The sequence below is a fragment of the Pogona vitticeps genome, chromosome 3 (assembly GCF_051106095.1).
Source record: "Pogona vitticeps strain Pit_001003342236 chromosome 3, PviZW2.1, whole genome shotgun sequence".
In the NCBI taxonomy this organism is placed as follows: Eukaryota; Metazoa; Chordata; class Lepidosauria; order Squamata; family Agamidae; genus Pogona; species Pogona vitticeps.
In genome coordinates, this window is record NC_135785.1 from 66,155,154 (window position 1) to 66,168,403 (window position 13,250).

The 13,250-nt window shown below is 39.6% G+C and overlaps 1 protein-coding gene across 1 annotated transcript in view; it reads right to left on the minus strand.

Annotated features, from left to right (window-relative positions):
- Positions 1–13,250, minus strand: part of PDZD8 (PDZ domain containing 8) — a 65,304-nt gene that overhangs the window by 30,465 nt on the left and 21,589 nt on the right. The window contains exons 2-3 of the mRNA XM_072995491.2: positions 5,994–6,116; positions 4,624–4,726 (exon numbers count right to left, since the gene is read on the minus strand). Of these exons, the coding sequence (XP_072851592.2) occupies positions 4,624–4,726; positions 5,994–6,116 (226 nt within the window). The remainder of the gene's footprint in view (positions 1–4,623; positions 4,727–5,993; positions 6,117–13,250) is intronic.

Here is a 13,250-nt window from a genome sequence, read left to right on the forward strand (position 1 = left end):
GGAAAGCTCTTTAATCTAGATTAAGAGCAAAGACCAAAGTCCAACTGAAATGCACGCGGGACTTCCTCTTCGCAGATGATGCAGCCATTGTTGCCCACTCTGCTGAAGACCTCCAACAACACATGAATCATTTTAGCAAGGCCTGCCGAGACTTTGGACTAACACCCTGAAGAAAACACAAGTCATGGGCCAGGGTGTGGACTCACCTCCCTCTATTACTATCTCCACACAAGAATTGGAGGTTGTTCATGACTGTGTACCTTGGTTCAATGATCTCTGACACTCTCTCCCTAGATGTCGAGTTGGATAGACGCATTTGGAAAGCAGCTACCATGTTCTCTAGACTCACAAAGAGAGTATGGCTCAATAAGAAGCTGACGGCGTACACCAAAATCCAGGTCTATAGAGCCTGTGTCCTGAGCACACTCCTGTACTACAGCGAGTTCCATATGCGCTGATTCCGACGCATTTTTGATATCACCTGGCAGGGCAAAGTTCCAAATAAAGTAGTCCTAGAATGAGCTGGAATTTTTAGCATGTATACATTACTGAAACAGCACCGTCTACATTGGCTTGAGCATGTTTTGAGAATGGCTGATGGTCAGATTCAAAAAGATCTCCTGTATGGAGAATTAGTACAGGGAAAGCGCCCCAGAGGGAGACCACAGCTGCAATACAAGGGTATCTACAAGCAGGATCTGAAGGCCTTAGGAATGGACTTCAACAGATGGGAAACCCTGACGTCTGAGCGTTCAGCCTGGAGGCAGGCAGTGCATCACAGCCTCTCCCAATTTGAAGAGACACTTGTACAGCAGGCTGAGGCAAAGAGGCTGTCCCAAAACAAGCAAAACCAGGGAACTGGACAGGGGACAGTTTGTATTTGTCTTCAGTGTGGAAGAGCTTGTCACTCTCGAATTGGCCTCCTCAGCCACACTAGAAAATATCTAAAGGGTATACCTTTTGAGGGAAGCTGTAATATAAGATATTGGGGACAACCAGAAAACTAAATGGATTGTCAAACTGAAAAGCAACTTCCATCGCAGCAAAACAAAAAAACAGGGAGGTGATTTAAATGGTGTTTAGTGAAGGCAGAATGTCTCTGAAATGTACTGCTGAAGCTTTCACCACCATTTTGTCAATCAGTTGGCATTTTTACATCAGGTATTTTGAGAAAATCAAGATCCAAATACACTTCAGTTTTGGTACAGTGATGCATATAAGATGCTACTGCTTTTGCCAAAATTTTATCTATGGCCAGCTAGGGCCTTCAGTCTTGGAATGGGCACAAAGGCTTCTCTATGTAGTGAATAAAACTCTCCTCTATCAACTGCAATTGTATGGGTGGCTCACATACTATGGAAAATACTTAAGCAAAATAACATTATGCAATGGTTGTTGTGGGTTTTTCGGGCTCTTTGGCTGCGTTCTGAAGGTTGTTCTTCAGAACAGGAAGAACAAACATGGCCAAAGAGCCCAAAAAACCCACAACAACCATTAGACCCTGGCCGTGAAAGCTTTCGCGAAAACATTTATACACCTGCAGATGCAGAGAAATGCTCTAGCCACTGTGAGAATGTTTGAACTCTAGAATATTAACCACTGTAACAAATAACCAGAGTCATAGATTTGAAGTTTTCTTGGGTACTTAGCAGTGACTTTGGAGAATAGCTTTGTTTTATGACAGTATTGCTGCATCAGAAATGAGTGGAAGAAACATCTAGAGATATGGATGTTCCTGAAAGATGAGTTTTAGCTGTTCTGCCACACTTGAGTTCTTCAACAAGGAGGTCAGGTGAAAAAAAAAGACACAAATGATGTCCTGCAATTCTCTAGCATAATCTCTTGGGGAAGGGACTCAGGCAGAAGACTGAACTAAGGAAAACTGTGGCCTGAAAGACAAAAAAAAGACTAGCTTTATGAGGAAGGCCTGTCTGGCAGATGTTCTTGCCAGCTACCAACCAAAGGGGAGTGATTTCCCAATAGCCTAGGTTACTGTTTTGCTCCTGAAAGAGAATCAAGCTTCCATTAATAGCAATCAATCCAATGTATGCATTCTGTCATATGCTGAAACAATTGAGTGCTGATATCACCAGAATACTTTAAGGATAAGTCTCCCGTAAGTAAAGAAACTACAATACTGTTCCATCTTTCCTGCTTTTTTAAACTCACTGATTTCTACTACTCAGTTTGATCATATAAATAGCAATACTGCCACCTGGTGTTTAAAGTTATGCAAATATCACATGTAAAAGAAATGGTTGTGTACATAACCACACACAGACAAACACAAACTGATCAATACAAACTAGACGGGGGGAAGATGGTAAAATTCCTTTGGCAAAAACCCAAAACAAAGTTGACTAACATATCTTTTCATATATATTGAAAACACATTCAATATAAACAATCATTTTCCTATTATTAAAGTCATTAGATTGGTTATCATTGTGACATCTACTATTTTTACTACATTTTCCCCATCTTTCAAAGAGAAAGTAATACTTTAACCATAAAAACAACCCTGTGGTTTTCATAACTGAGAGTGTGCCCAGTCCAAGGTTACCAAGTAGGTTTTCTTCCCCAGTGGGAATTAGAACTTGGGCTTCTCTAGGTTACTACTTGTCACGTTCTGGGCTCCCCAGATGAAAGAGTTCACACCCTTTGACAAGCAACTTTAAAATGGTACTACCTGTGGAAAGTATTACCAGAAACTAGTGAAAATACTTATTTGGGAAATCTACAGAAGATCTACAAAAGTACAGGATGCTACATTATCAGTTATCCAAACCAGAAGACGAACTGGCAAATGTTTTCACTCATTCTTCAGTGCACAAACTTTTAAAGCTATTTTGGCTCTGGTGTTAGGGAACCAAGTGTTGCAGAAACCTTGTACAGGCTAAAAATATATGGGTTTTATTAAAACAGATGCTAAATCTTTAACATGCATATTTCAGGAAACAAGTACATTTAGCATTTACCTGGTTGGTAGCAATAGTCTAGTAACTAGCTTCTATAAATGGCTGACAGTAAAAAAAACCACTGGTGAATTGTCAAAAGCGACCAACTCAGAGCGAAAACATTCTACATTCCCATCAAGCTGGGGTTGATGACTGTAATATGTTCCCAAAACACTACAGTAAGAAAAGGGAAAGCAACCACTCAAACTTCCTCGCTCTACAATTTTAGATAAATACCCCAGGCCAGTTATCAAGGTTTAATTTAGTACACCTGTCCACCCAATTCCCACACTTTTACAATATTTCACAGTTTAATTGCTTCCCCCACCCCCAATTTTCACCTAACTAAAACTTCAGTTACCAGAATCTAATAGTAGAAATACATATTACTGATACAGCCTGTTATGTGCAGTCAAGTTGCTTCTGAATTATGATGACACTAATAGGGTTTTTAAGGTATGTGAGACATTCAAGCAGCAGTTTACCACTGCCATTCGACGATGAGTTTCCATGTCTGAGTCATGAACCCACATCCCGACTCTTAGTCCAAAATTCTGTCCAGTATGCACCAGCTCACATTTGATAACTGTCACATCAAACATTTGTCAAAACTAGAAATGGGGGTTTGCACTCCTGTTCTATTGCTCCAGAGATTGCGATCGCCGAGCCACTCCTGGCAGGAGGTGGGACGTCAAGCCTCTCTGCCAGGTTGAAGAGTGGCTTGGCGATAACGATCTCCAAGCGATAGGATGCTAGTGCAGACCCCACAGCATTAGCGCATCGGTGAGTGGACCGTCTGGCCCCATGGGGCTGGACCCTCGTTATCTCGACCTCCACAGCTCTAGTAAAAACAACTTTTAACTATGCTTCTTATCTTCAAAGTAAAAAAGTTGTATCACGATTTACCCTTGGATCCTTTCTTCTGCTTAGCATTACTGTATAGCTAGGAGAGATTAGCAAAGGGCTATATACAAATTTCTTTGTACACCTCCCAGCTCTCTATGCATTACTTGGCTGTCACACAGAATGCACAAACATGTCTGCCTTCTCTTTTCTCATCATCACTTTCCCCTATACCCCTTGTCCACTGCTTAGGACTCAAAAAACCTGCAGACCAAGGCCTCAAGAAGGAAAATAATGGCCACATGAGTATACACATAAGAAGAGCAAGAAGATCTTTCCTGTGTAATGTGATGGAACAGGTTTTACTGAGGCCTGTTGCTGACACTTTCTAGACCATGTGTGTGTGTCTATGGGTATTTGAGAGAAGGGATCGTGCCCATAAGGCTTATACATACTATTTTAATGCAATTGTTCACTGCTGTGTAACAAAATGTTTCAACTGATTAAATAAAAGATTAAATAGACATTTTAATAGATATTCCTTAGGGCTACAGAAGTTACATTTGATGTACGTCCTGAGGAAAAGAAATGGCTACTTTGTATTTCATTCTACTTGATAGACAGGTTTTTGCTCATTACTGAAAGAAAGACATGACAAGTATTCAAAAGCTCCCTCCATCAATAGGTCTGCAGTGGAGACATACCTGCCCATGTGAAGAAAGTAATAGTGGGGGACTATTTCTCTCTAAGCATGATGAACATATTGGGGAGGTACTAACAGAATATTCCTTTGGTACAACAAATATAAAATAGCATATATTACCGTTTTGATAAAACTTCTTTGTTTTTCTTCCCAAACGTTGTCACTCAATTCAAATGTGCAATGAACAGTTACTTCCCTCTCATAGGAACCAAAAATAAGTAATCTGAAATACGAGGATATTCATGGCATTAACACAACCATATATTCGATAATTGTATGTTACAATTAATTATTTATAGTTGATTTAATACATTAACTTTAAATGAATTTTCTCACATTAGTTCACATGAATGTGCAGCTATGCACACATCTACAGTTAAGATGTAACATACATGTAAGTTCAATAAAGCACTTGCACCCTCTAGTGGGAAAAAATGACAAATAGAAGAGTTTAGACTTGACATTACAACATACATGCAGGGAATTTAGCTTCTGTTCTCCTCATTCTCTTAGCTAGTAAAAGATTGGGAGCGTATCCCTGTGGGGCAAGGTACCTTCTGAATGTCTCCAGTATTAAAAGCAACATTGAGAATAACCCCCTATATAGTTATGTGTGGGACTCTTCTTGATGCTGTGGGACTTTCTATTTTTTCCACAAAGATAGTGCAATATGAGGCAGAGTCCTAGTCCTTTAAACTCAGAAGAGCAGACACTGCTTTAAAGGTGTGTTCTCATTCCTATAAAACAGTGGTGGCAAACCTTTTTGGGCTCGCATGCCCAAATTGGGGGAAAACAAAAAATAGTGGGCAGTGTGCTGCTGCCGCTGAACTGGAAGTGGTGGTGGTGGAACCAGAAATGGCGGCGGAAGGGAGAATCCTGGCATGGAGGTTTCTCGAGACCCCACTCTGGATCTGCTGCCAGCACCAGCTGCTCTGGACCCACCTGCCAAAGCGCCAGTACCGCAGCTGCAGCCGCCTTCTCAGATTTGGCTGCGCGCGGCGGGGGTGGTGGTAAAGTAGTGATCTGGCGATTTATGGCTCGCGTGCTGGCAGAAAGGGCTCCACGTGCCAACTGTGGCATGTGTGCCGTAGGTTCACCATCGCTGCTATAAAACAAACATTTCTTAGTATTCTCATTTGTACCCCCTATTTATTTTCCCTTAAGGTCTTGTTTTAGCATACAATGAATGAATATTACAAGCACATAATCAGTCTGGTGTTCCAGACATTTTAGAGTTTACATTTAGCATTAATAATAAAATCCTCTTAGATCTATAAGAACAGCATTAAAAAATACTATGTTTATAAGGGGGAAAAACAGACATGGACCACAAAGTGTCACAAAAAGGCAAGCTTTTGAGTCCTTTGGCAATGTTCTCCAGGCTGGACATTAGAAAACCTAGAATATAGGGAAAATAGTTCACATAAGGTGCAAAATAGTGATCAAAGGCAGCTTTATGCAGATTATGCATTTTCTTTTCCCAGACATACCTTGTACATTCTATCAAGGAAACTTTTAGTCGTCCTTCTGTTAGTGAGAAATCCTGTATAGTAAGGGTCTGATCTCTATATTCTTCAGGAGGCACAACTTGAAATGGAAAAAACGGCTTGAACCTGATTAAAAGATAAATACACAAAATTTCTTTAGTACTGCAATTATTTAGCAGCTGGATGTGCACATGAAGGACAATGACAGGAACCAATTACAAAAGCACAAGTGAAACAACAACAGCAAGGTTCATTTTTGGGGTAGCTAAAATAGAAAGAATATTCCCATGTGCAGTGCTTTGAGGAATCCATAGGAAATGGTCATCGTGGCTTAAAGGATTATGGAATAAAATGACCTTATGACAGCAATTCCTATGACCCTCTGTTAAGATGTTAGACTGAGATCAAGGGAAAAAGGAAAACACACTTCCTACTGTCATTCTGGCTACTGGCTTTTAAACATGCCTATGCATTGAAGACAGGTTGTTTAGAAAGATGGTTAAGATTGAATTATTTAAACCTGCTTCCTGAATCTCCTGAATGCTTTCAATAATTCTGTACTTTTTATAAATGTTTTGATCAAGTTTAGATTTTTCATAGGGTTATTCATAATTTATGGTTATAATTATTGTGAGAATCTTCTGCCTAAAAGTTGTTAGCTACATTCTGTTTCAGTGACGTGCACACACTCCTGGCAGAGAGCGGTGGCTCCCAGCGTGTGGGGTAACCCCTCACTCTGCGCTTTTGCTTAGAGTTAGAGCATTAGATCAAGGGGTTTCTCTGGCTAATCCTAGTGCCGATTAGGTAACTAGTATCCTATCTGAATTCTCACAACACACTATGTAATCATGTTAAGTTAATAAAAAGAGTTCTCAAGGCATTGCCTGAGGCGCCACTGGCTCGGACATCTATTGTTCACTCTTTGTACTTTCTCTGAAGGCTTATTGCCTTCCCTTTGTTCTGTGATCACCCATAATTATTGTCTGTTCTATTGCTGTATTGATTGAATTGTATTTTCTGTTGCTATACTCTTAAAATCATATTTTTGGCTGTTATGGTTTATTGAGGATTTGAGTTTTTAATACTGTATAATCCACAGAGTGTAGTGCATGCACTAATGGGGCAGTATACAAATCCAATCCAATCCAATCAATCAAACAAACAGAGAATCTGCTGCCTAAATCCTTCTTTTTAATTTTTTATTCTGAGGGGACAGGGATTCTTTTTTTAAACTTAAGGGCTTTATCTACATAAACATCCCCCAAAATACACTATAATTTCCAAAGTATATTAAACTTCTAAAGTGGAAACATAAAATGAGTCTGTGACTGTTACTATTAGAATTTCCAACAAGGAAACATTTTCTGGAAAGTTATTTTTTTGGAGTAATGTATTCTTATCTGTTTTAGGGTTTGAGAAGAAACCTGCTGATGTTAGCCTTTAAAAAAAGAACACTGTTACATTACTTGTTGATCACTCTGCTACTTTCTTAAAAATACTGTTAAGAAACTGGAATAAACTTAAAATGCCCTTATTGAAATGCCTCTTGAAATCTCTAAAATGTAACATTTAAAGTAACATTTGAAAGTTCATAGAAAATATTACTTACACTAAGAAAGAAATGCTGATCCTTCTAGGTATAGATATGTTACTTGTCACTTCTAGTAAGAATATAGTAACTATCTGTGTACCATCACTCAATCCAAAGAAACTTATGCACATATATTTTTGTGCAAGATTTCTAGTAAACAATTTTTGACTTATTTTTCAAGTTTTTCCTAAAAAGCAGCTCTACTAGAACATGCAAAATATTTCTGTGATGTACATAGCACTAAAATTACTGCTTCTATTGAATAATCATATTTCTAAACTTCCTCTGGAGTTAGGGCTCATTTTCAGTTATTGCATGATCTGAACAAGTTCTCTGTAAGATTACCACATTGAATGGCCCATGGTTCATTCCACGGTGAACCACAACAATGTTCATCACACACCCAGAGTCCTCCAGAAGACAGAAAATGGATCAGAATAGGAGGTCATTTCTACGGAGAACAGTACCCTCCCACAGTTCATCAACAAACCTCAGTACCTCAAGCCTGAAAACTAATGGTTGTTGTGGGTTTTTCGGGCTCTTTGGTTCTGAAGGTTGTTCTTCCTAACATTTCACTAGTCTCGGTGGCCAGCATCTTCAGAGGACAGGAGTAGCACCCAGAGCATAGAGTGCTACTCCTGTCCTCTGAAGATGCTGGCCAGAGACTGGCGAAACGTTAGGAAGAACAACCTTCACAACATGGCCAAAGAACCCGGAAAACCCACAACAACCATTAGATCCTGGCCATGAAAGCCTTTGCGAATACCTGAAAACTAAGTTGCAACCAAAAAAATCAAAGGAGAATATTAACTGACATTAAGGAATTAACTTGTTGCGACAAAAATACTCATGAGATTAAACAAAGATCTAGCTGAATAAAGCAAAAAGAAGTGGGAACAGCCATATTTACAAGCAAAAAAGGCATGCAGGCAAAGAATATAGAACACAGCCATTAATCCTGCCTTCAGGTGTTTTTCTCCCATACAAACTCAGCTGAGCTGATGACAAAAACAATACAAGACACCCAATGGGGAACTACGTAAAGTAGATCATAGGTCCTATAGGTGTGATGTTAGAATGGATATACATGCTTCTTCCTACAGAATTGAGGAAAATCCATTTTAAAATCTAGAATAAATGCACTACAAAAGAAACATAAGTGCCCTAGATTATTGCGAGACTTTTGCAACAATTTCTCTTAACATCAGTTTCTTAGGGAAATGTATGAGTTTTTCTTGTTATGTCAGAAGTACCACATTGATTCAATGCAGACAAATCATGCAGCAAATCTTTTGTTTTATTATATTCATATTTTATCACACTTACGGCCAACACAACCCACAACAGCATCTTTGTTTTTCAAAAGGTTCCCCAGTTTCCACTTACTGCCACAGCAAGTATCCATTTAGGAGCACCCACTAGGTAGTGACTAGATGGATGCTTCATTTCATTTTAATATTCTGATCCCTACAAGTTAGTTTAACTCAAATGTATAGGAAAGATAAGTCACAGGCTTAAATGTTTTGGAATGCACTGGGAACAAAGGATATTCATATAATCACACACAACAGTTTTCACATTAGTGCTATATAAAGAACTGTTACTACAGCAACATGGTAGGTGTGAAGATAAAAATAATACACATTGGCAGCAATAAAAGCAAGAGACAGGCAACACCTTTTCTGACATCTAAGGGGCGCATCCTGCAATTTCTGTTTTCCTTCCTGTTCTTCCTCCTGCTATCCCAGCAGAACATTTGCGTGATGTGATAAGAGAGGAGCTGAATGGCGCAATGTCAACTTCTACTCGTGGAACAGTGGTTAAACTGCAGTACTTCAATGAAGACTCTGCTCATAACCTGACGTTGATCACAGGCTCAGGAACCTGGCTTGAGATTGACTCAACCTTCCATCCCTCCATGGTGAGTAAATTGAGTACCTAGCTAGTGGGGGGGGGGGCAACGTGTAGCCTGTAAGTTCTAAACCACCTAGAATGAACTTTAAGCACTATGGGGCATTGCATAAGCAGCACACTTTGCTTTTACTGTTATAAAATATTTTTTGTCTAATGGAGGTTTTTTCTATTTATATGTCACTTTTCTACCTGATGGGACTCATGATGGTTTATTTAATTCAGTTTGGTCAAGTTTGCTCCTCTATAGAAAGCCCATCTGTCAGCCTAAATGTTTACAATACAAATTACTAAAAGAGGAGTTATCTATTTTTGCCAATATTCTTTATAAGTATTCAAATTTCAGGCTTAATATGTTACTTCTTTTACTTCACGAAGTTACAAAAAAAGCACTTAACTCCATACAATGAATGTAGGCAGTTTTCCTGCTTTGTGTAACTTGCACTGCTTCATTAATGTAACCCAACATTTTGCTCTACCAAGCCTAGCTGAATTTTAGCAAACAACACTTATGGCAGAATAACATTCATTACATTCTTCATTTTCAGTCTTGGGAAAACCTGAATATAATACTATACTATAGTGACTATACTGAACTATAAATCGTGTACAGTATACTGATTATATTTAACTACAATGTCTATGCAACTGGGATCAACGTTGATGTCATAGTAAAAACAAACTGTAAACTTTATCTTTGCAATAAGTTAAGACCGCAGCTGTACACAAAAACTTTTAAGTAGAACAAAATCCAGTTGTGACTGACTGCCATGTTTGCCAGCATAGCTCAGTCCTCAGTCAAGACCCTTCCCCAATCAGGGGTGGGAAGATCCCGATAACTTTCCAATTTAGATTTTGGAGAAAGGAAGAAAGAGATTGGTCATACATACAGAACGTCTACTTGTAGAACTACAGACATAGATTCAAGGCTGCAATCCTGCACATACCTACTTGAGAGCAAATAAACCTGTTTGCCATTTCTGCTGCTGCTGTAAATATTTAAATACAAGGTCTTTTCCAGATTTCATGCTAGAATATAAATTCCATAACGTTTCTTTATTATTTGCTGTATAAAACAAGTAGTAATGCAAGACGTGGTGGCGCTGTGGGCTAAACCGCAGAAGCCTGTGCTGCAGGGTCAGAAGACCAGCAGTCGTAAGATCGAATCCACGCGACGGAGTGAGCTCCCGTCGCCTGTCCCAGCTCACGCCAACCTAGCAGTTTGAAAGCATGCAAATGCAAGTAGATAAATAGGGACCACCCAGGTGGGAAGGTAACAGTGTTCCGAGTCTAAGTCACACTGGCCATGTGACCACGGAAGATTGTCTTCAGACAAAACGCTGGCTCTATGGGTTGGAAACGGGGATGATCACCGCCCCCTAGAGTCGAACATGACAGGACAAAAATTGTCAAGGGGAACCTTTACCTTTACCTTTAATGCAAGAATGTAAAGCCATTCTGTGCTATTCCTACAGACTGAACAGAACATAAAAAGAGAAAGTTTTGTAAAAATGCTAATTTATATACCATGATAATGATATCTGCCCAGAATATGTAAAATAACCTGCCATTTTGATATCAATTTGTTAAAAGTAATATGTAGATTCTCTTTTGTTTCATCTTACACAGGACAGTAAGAAAAATCAAAAATGTTCTCCTTGGTCAGTTATTCTCAATGACAGTTTTCACATTTCTGAGAATAATTTCTAGATTCTGAATTTTTGTACAGTACAAAACCATGATTGTATTGCATTGCTCCATGGATTTTTAAAAAGCAGAAGCACCACTTCTAGGTTGTTTACATATTTCTGTACAATCAGCTAGCTTCTGCGATTAACATTTTATGTGTTTAACTTCACAGAAAGCAAGCATTAAATAGTTTGTTGAGCCAATGCAATTTCTGCAAGATATGGAAACCTTGACAAAACCAAGAATTCATTATCTAGTTCAGTAATTTTGCAGCACGGTGTCTCTCAGTGCAAGAATGAGAAATTTAGAAAGAACTCTTCACATCTCTAAGTTAAAAAGAAAAGTCATCAAAACAAAAGAGGGAATTACTTTTGAGTTTGTGTTTCACTCAGAATGAAATACTACAAGAGAAAGTACAAGATGGTCAAGTATGATCCAAAAACAGTGTCTGCATTAGGACATAAGAACAAACTGATGTTTCTAATTCATGCACAAACTTTGAGCTCCTCACCCTCCTCAATTCACTGAGTGATCATAAGGAGAGTCAATGCCTTATTTCCATTTTAAGACTGTTGTTAATTACTATGTTTTACTGAAACAATCCAACTTCAAAAATCAAAATCTGCCTTGTTTCAGCAAATCAGAGCTAAGAGTAACCATAATTTGCCAAAGATAAGGTGTAACACCAAACAGTGGTGAAAAAATACAAATGAAAGTTCCTAATCATGTTATTGCCATCCAGAGAAGAGAAAAAAGGAGGGACATGAACCCAAGGCTTATCTAGTTCAATCTCATAAGTACACCACGGCTTATCAGTTTTGTTGCTGTTTAGTCAGTAAGTCGTGTCTGACTCTTTGTGACCCCCATGGACCGGAGCACGGCAGGCCCTCCTGTCTTCCACTTCCAACATGGTCAAATTCATGTTGGTAGCTTCGATGACACTGCCCAACCATATTGTCCATCTGTTGTCCCCTTCTCCTCTTGCTTTCATACTTTCCCAACATCAGTGTCTTTTCCAGGGAGTCTTCTCTTCTCATGAGATAGCCAAAGTATTTGAGCCTCAGCTTCAGGATCTGTCCTTCCAGTGAGCACTCAGATGGATAGGTTTGTTCTCCTTGCAATCCAGGCGACTCTCAAGAGTCTCCTCCAGCACCACAATTCAAAAGCATTAATTCTTCGGCAGTCAGCCTTCTTTATGGTCTAGCTCTCACTTCCATACACTACTGGAAAAACCATAGATTTGACAATGCAGACCTTTGTCGGCAAGGTGATGTCGCTGCTGTCTAGGTTTGTCATCGTGTTCCTCCCAAGAAGCAGGGGTCTTTTAATTTCGTGACTGCTGTCACCATCTGCAGTGATCATGGAGCCCAAGAAGGTAAAATCTGTCACTGGCTCCAACCCCTTCTATTTGCCAGGAGATGATGGGACCAGTGACCATGATCTTAGTTTTTTTGATGTTGAGCTTCAGAACATTTTTTTGTGTTCACCTCTTTCACCCTCATTAAGAGGTTCTTTAATTCCTCCTCAGTTTCTGCCATCAGAGTGGTATCATCTGCATATTAGAGATTGTTGATATTTCTTCTGGCAATCTTAATTCCTGCTTGGGATTCCCCAGTCTGGCCTTTTGCATGAGGTACAGTGGTGTCCCACATAGCGAGGTTAATCCGTTCCGGATTAACCGTCGCTATGGGGAAACATCGCTATACGGAACTGAAAACGCCATAGAAATGCATTAAACTTAGTTTAATGCGTTCCTATGGCTCCTAAACTCACCGTTGTGCGAAGTTTCCCCATAGCGCCGCCATTTTCGCACCCTCGGTAAACGAGGGCAGGGCGCGAAAACGCTGTGTGCGGCCATTTTGGGCATCCGGCGGCCATTTTGGAACTGCCGATCAGCTGTTTTTAAAAAATCGCTATGCGAAAATCGGTAAGCAAAACGCTTACCGATCGTCGCAAAGCGATTTTTCCCTATCTAAACATTGCAATGCGATCGCTTTTGTGATCGCAATTGCGACGTCGCTATGCGGATTCGTTATTAAACTGTGCGCTCATTAAGCGAGGCACCACTG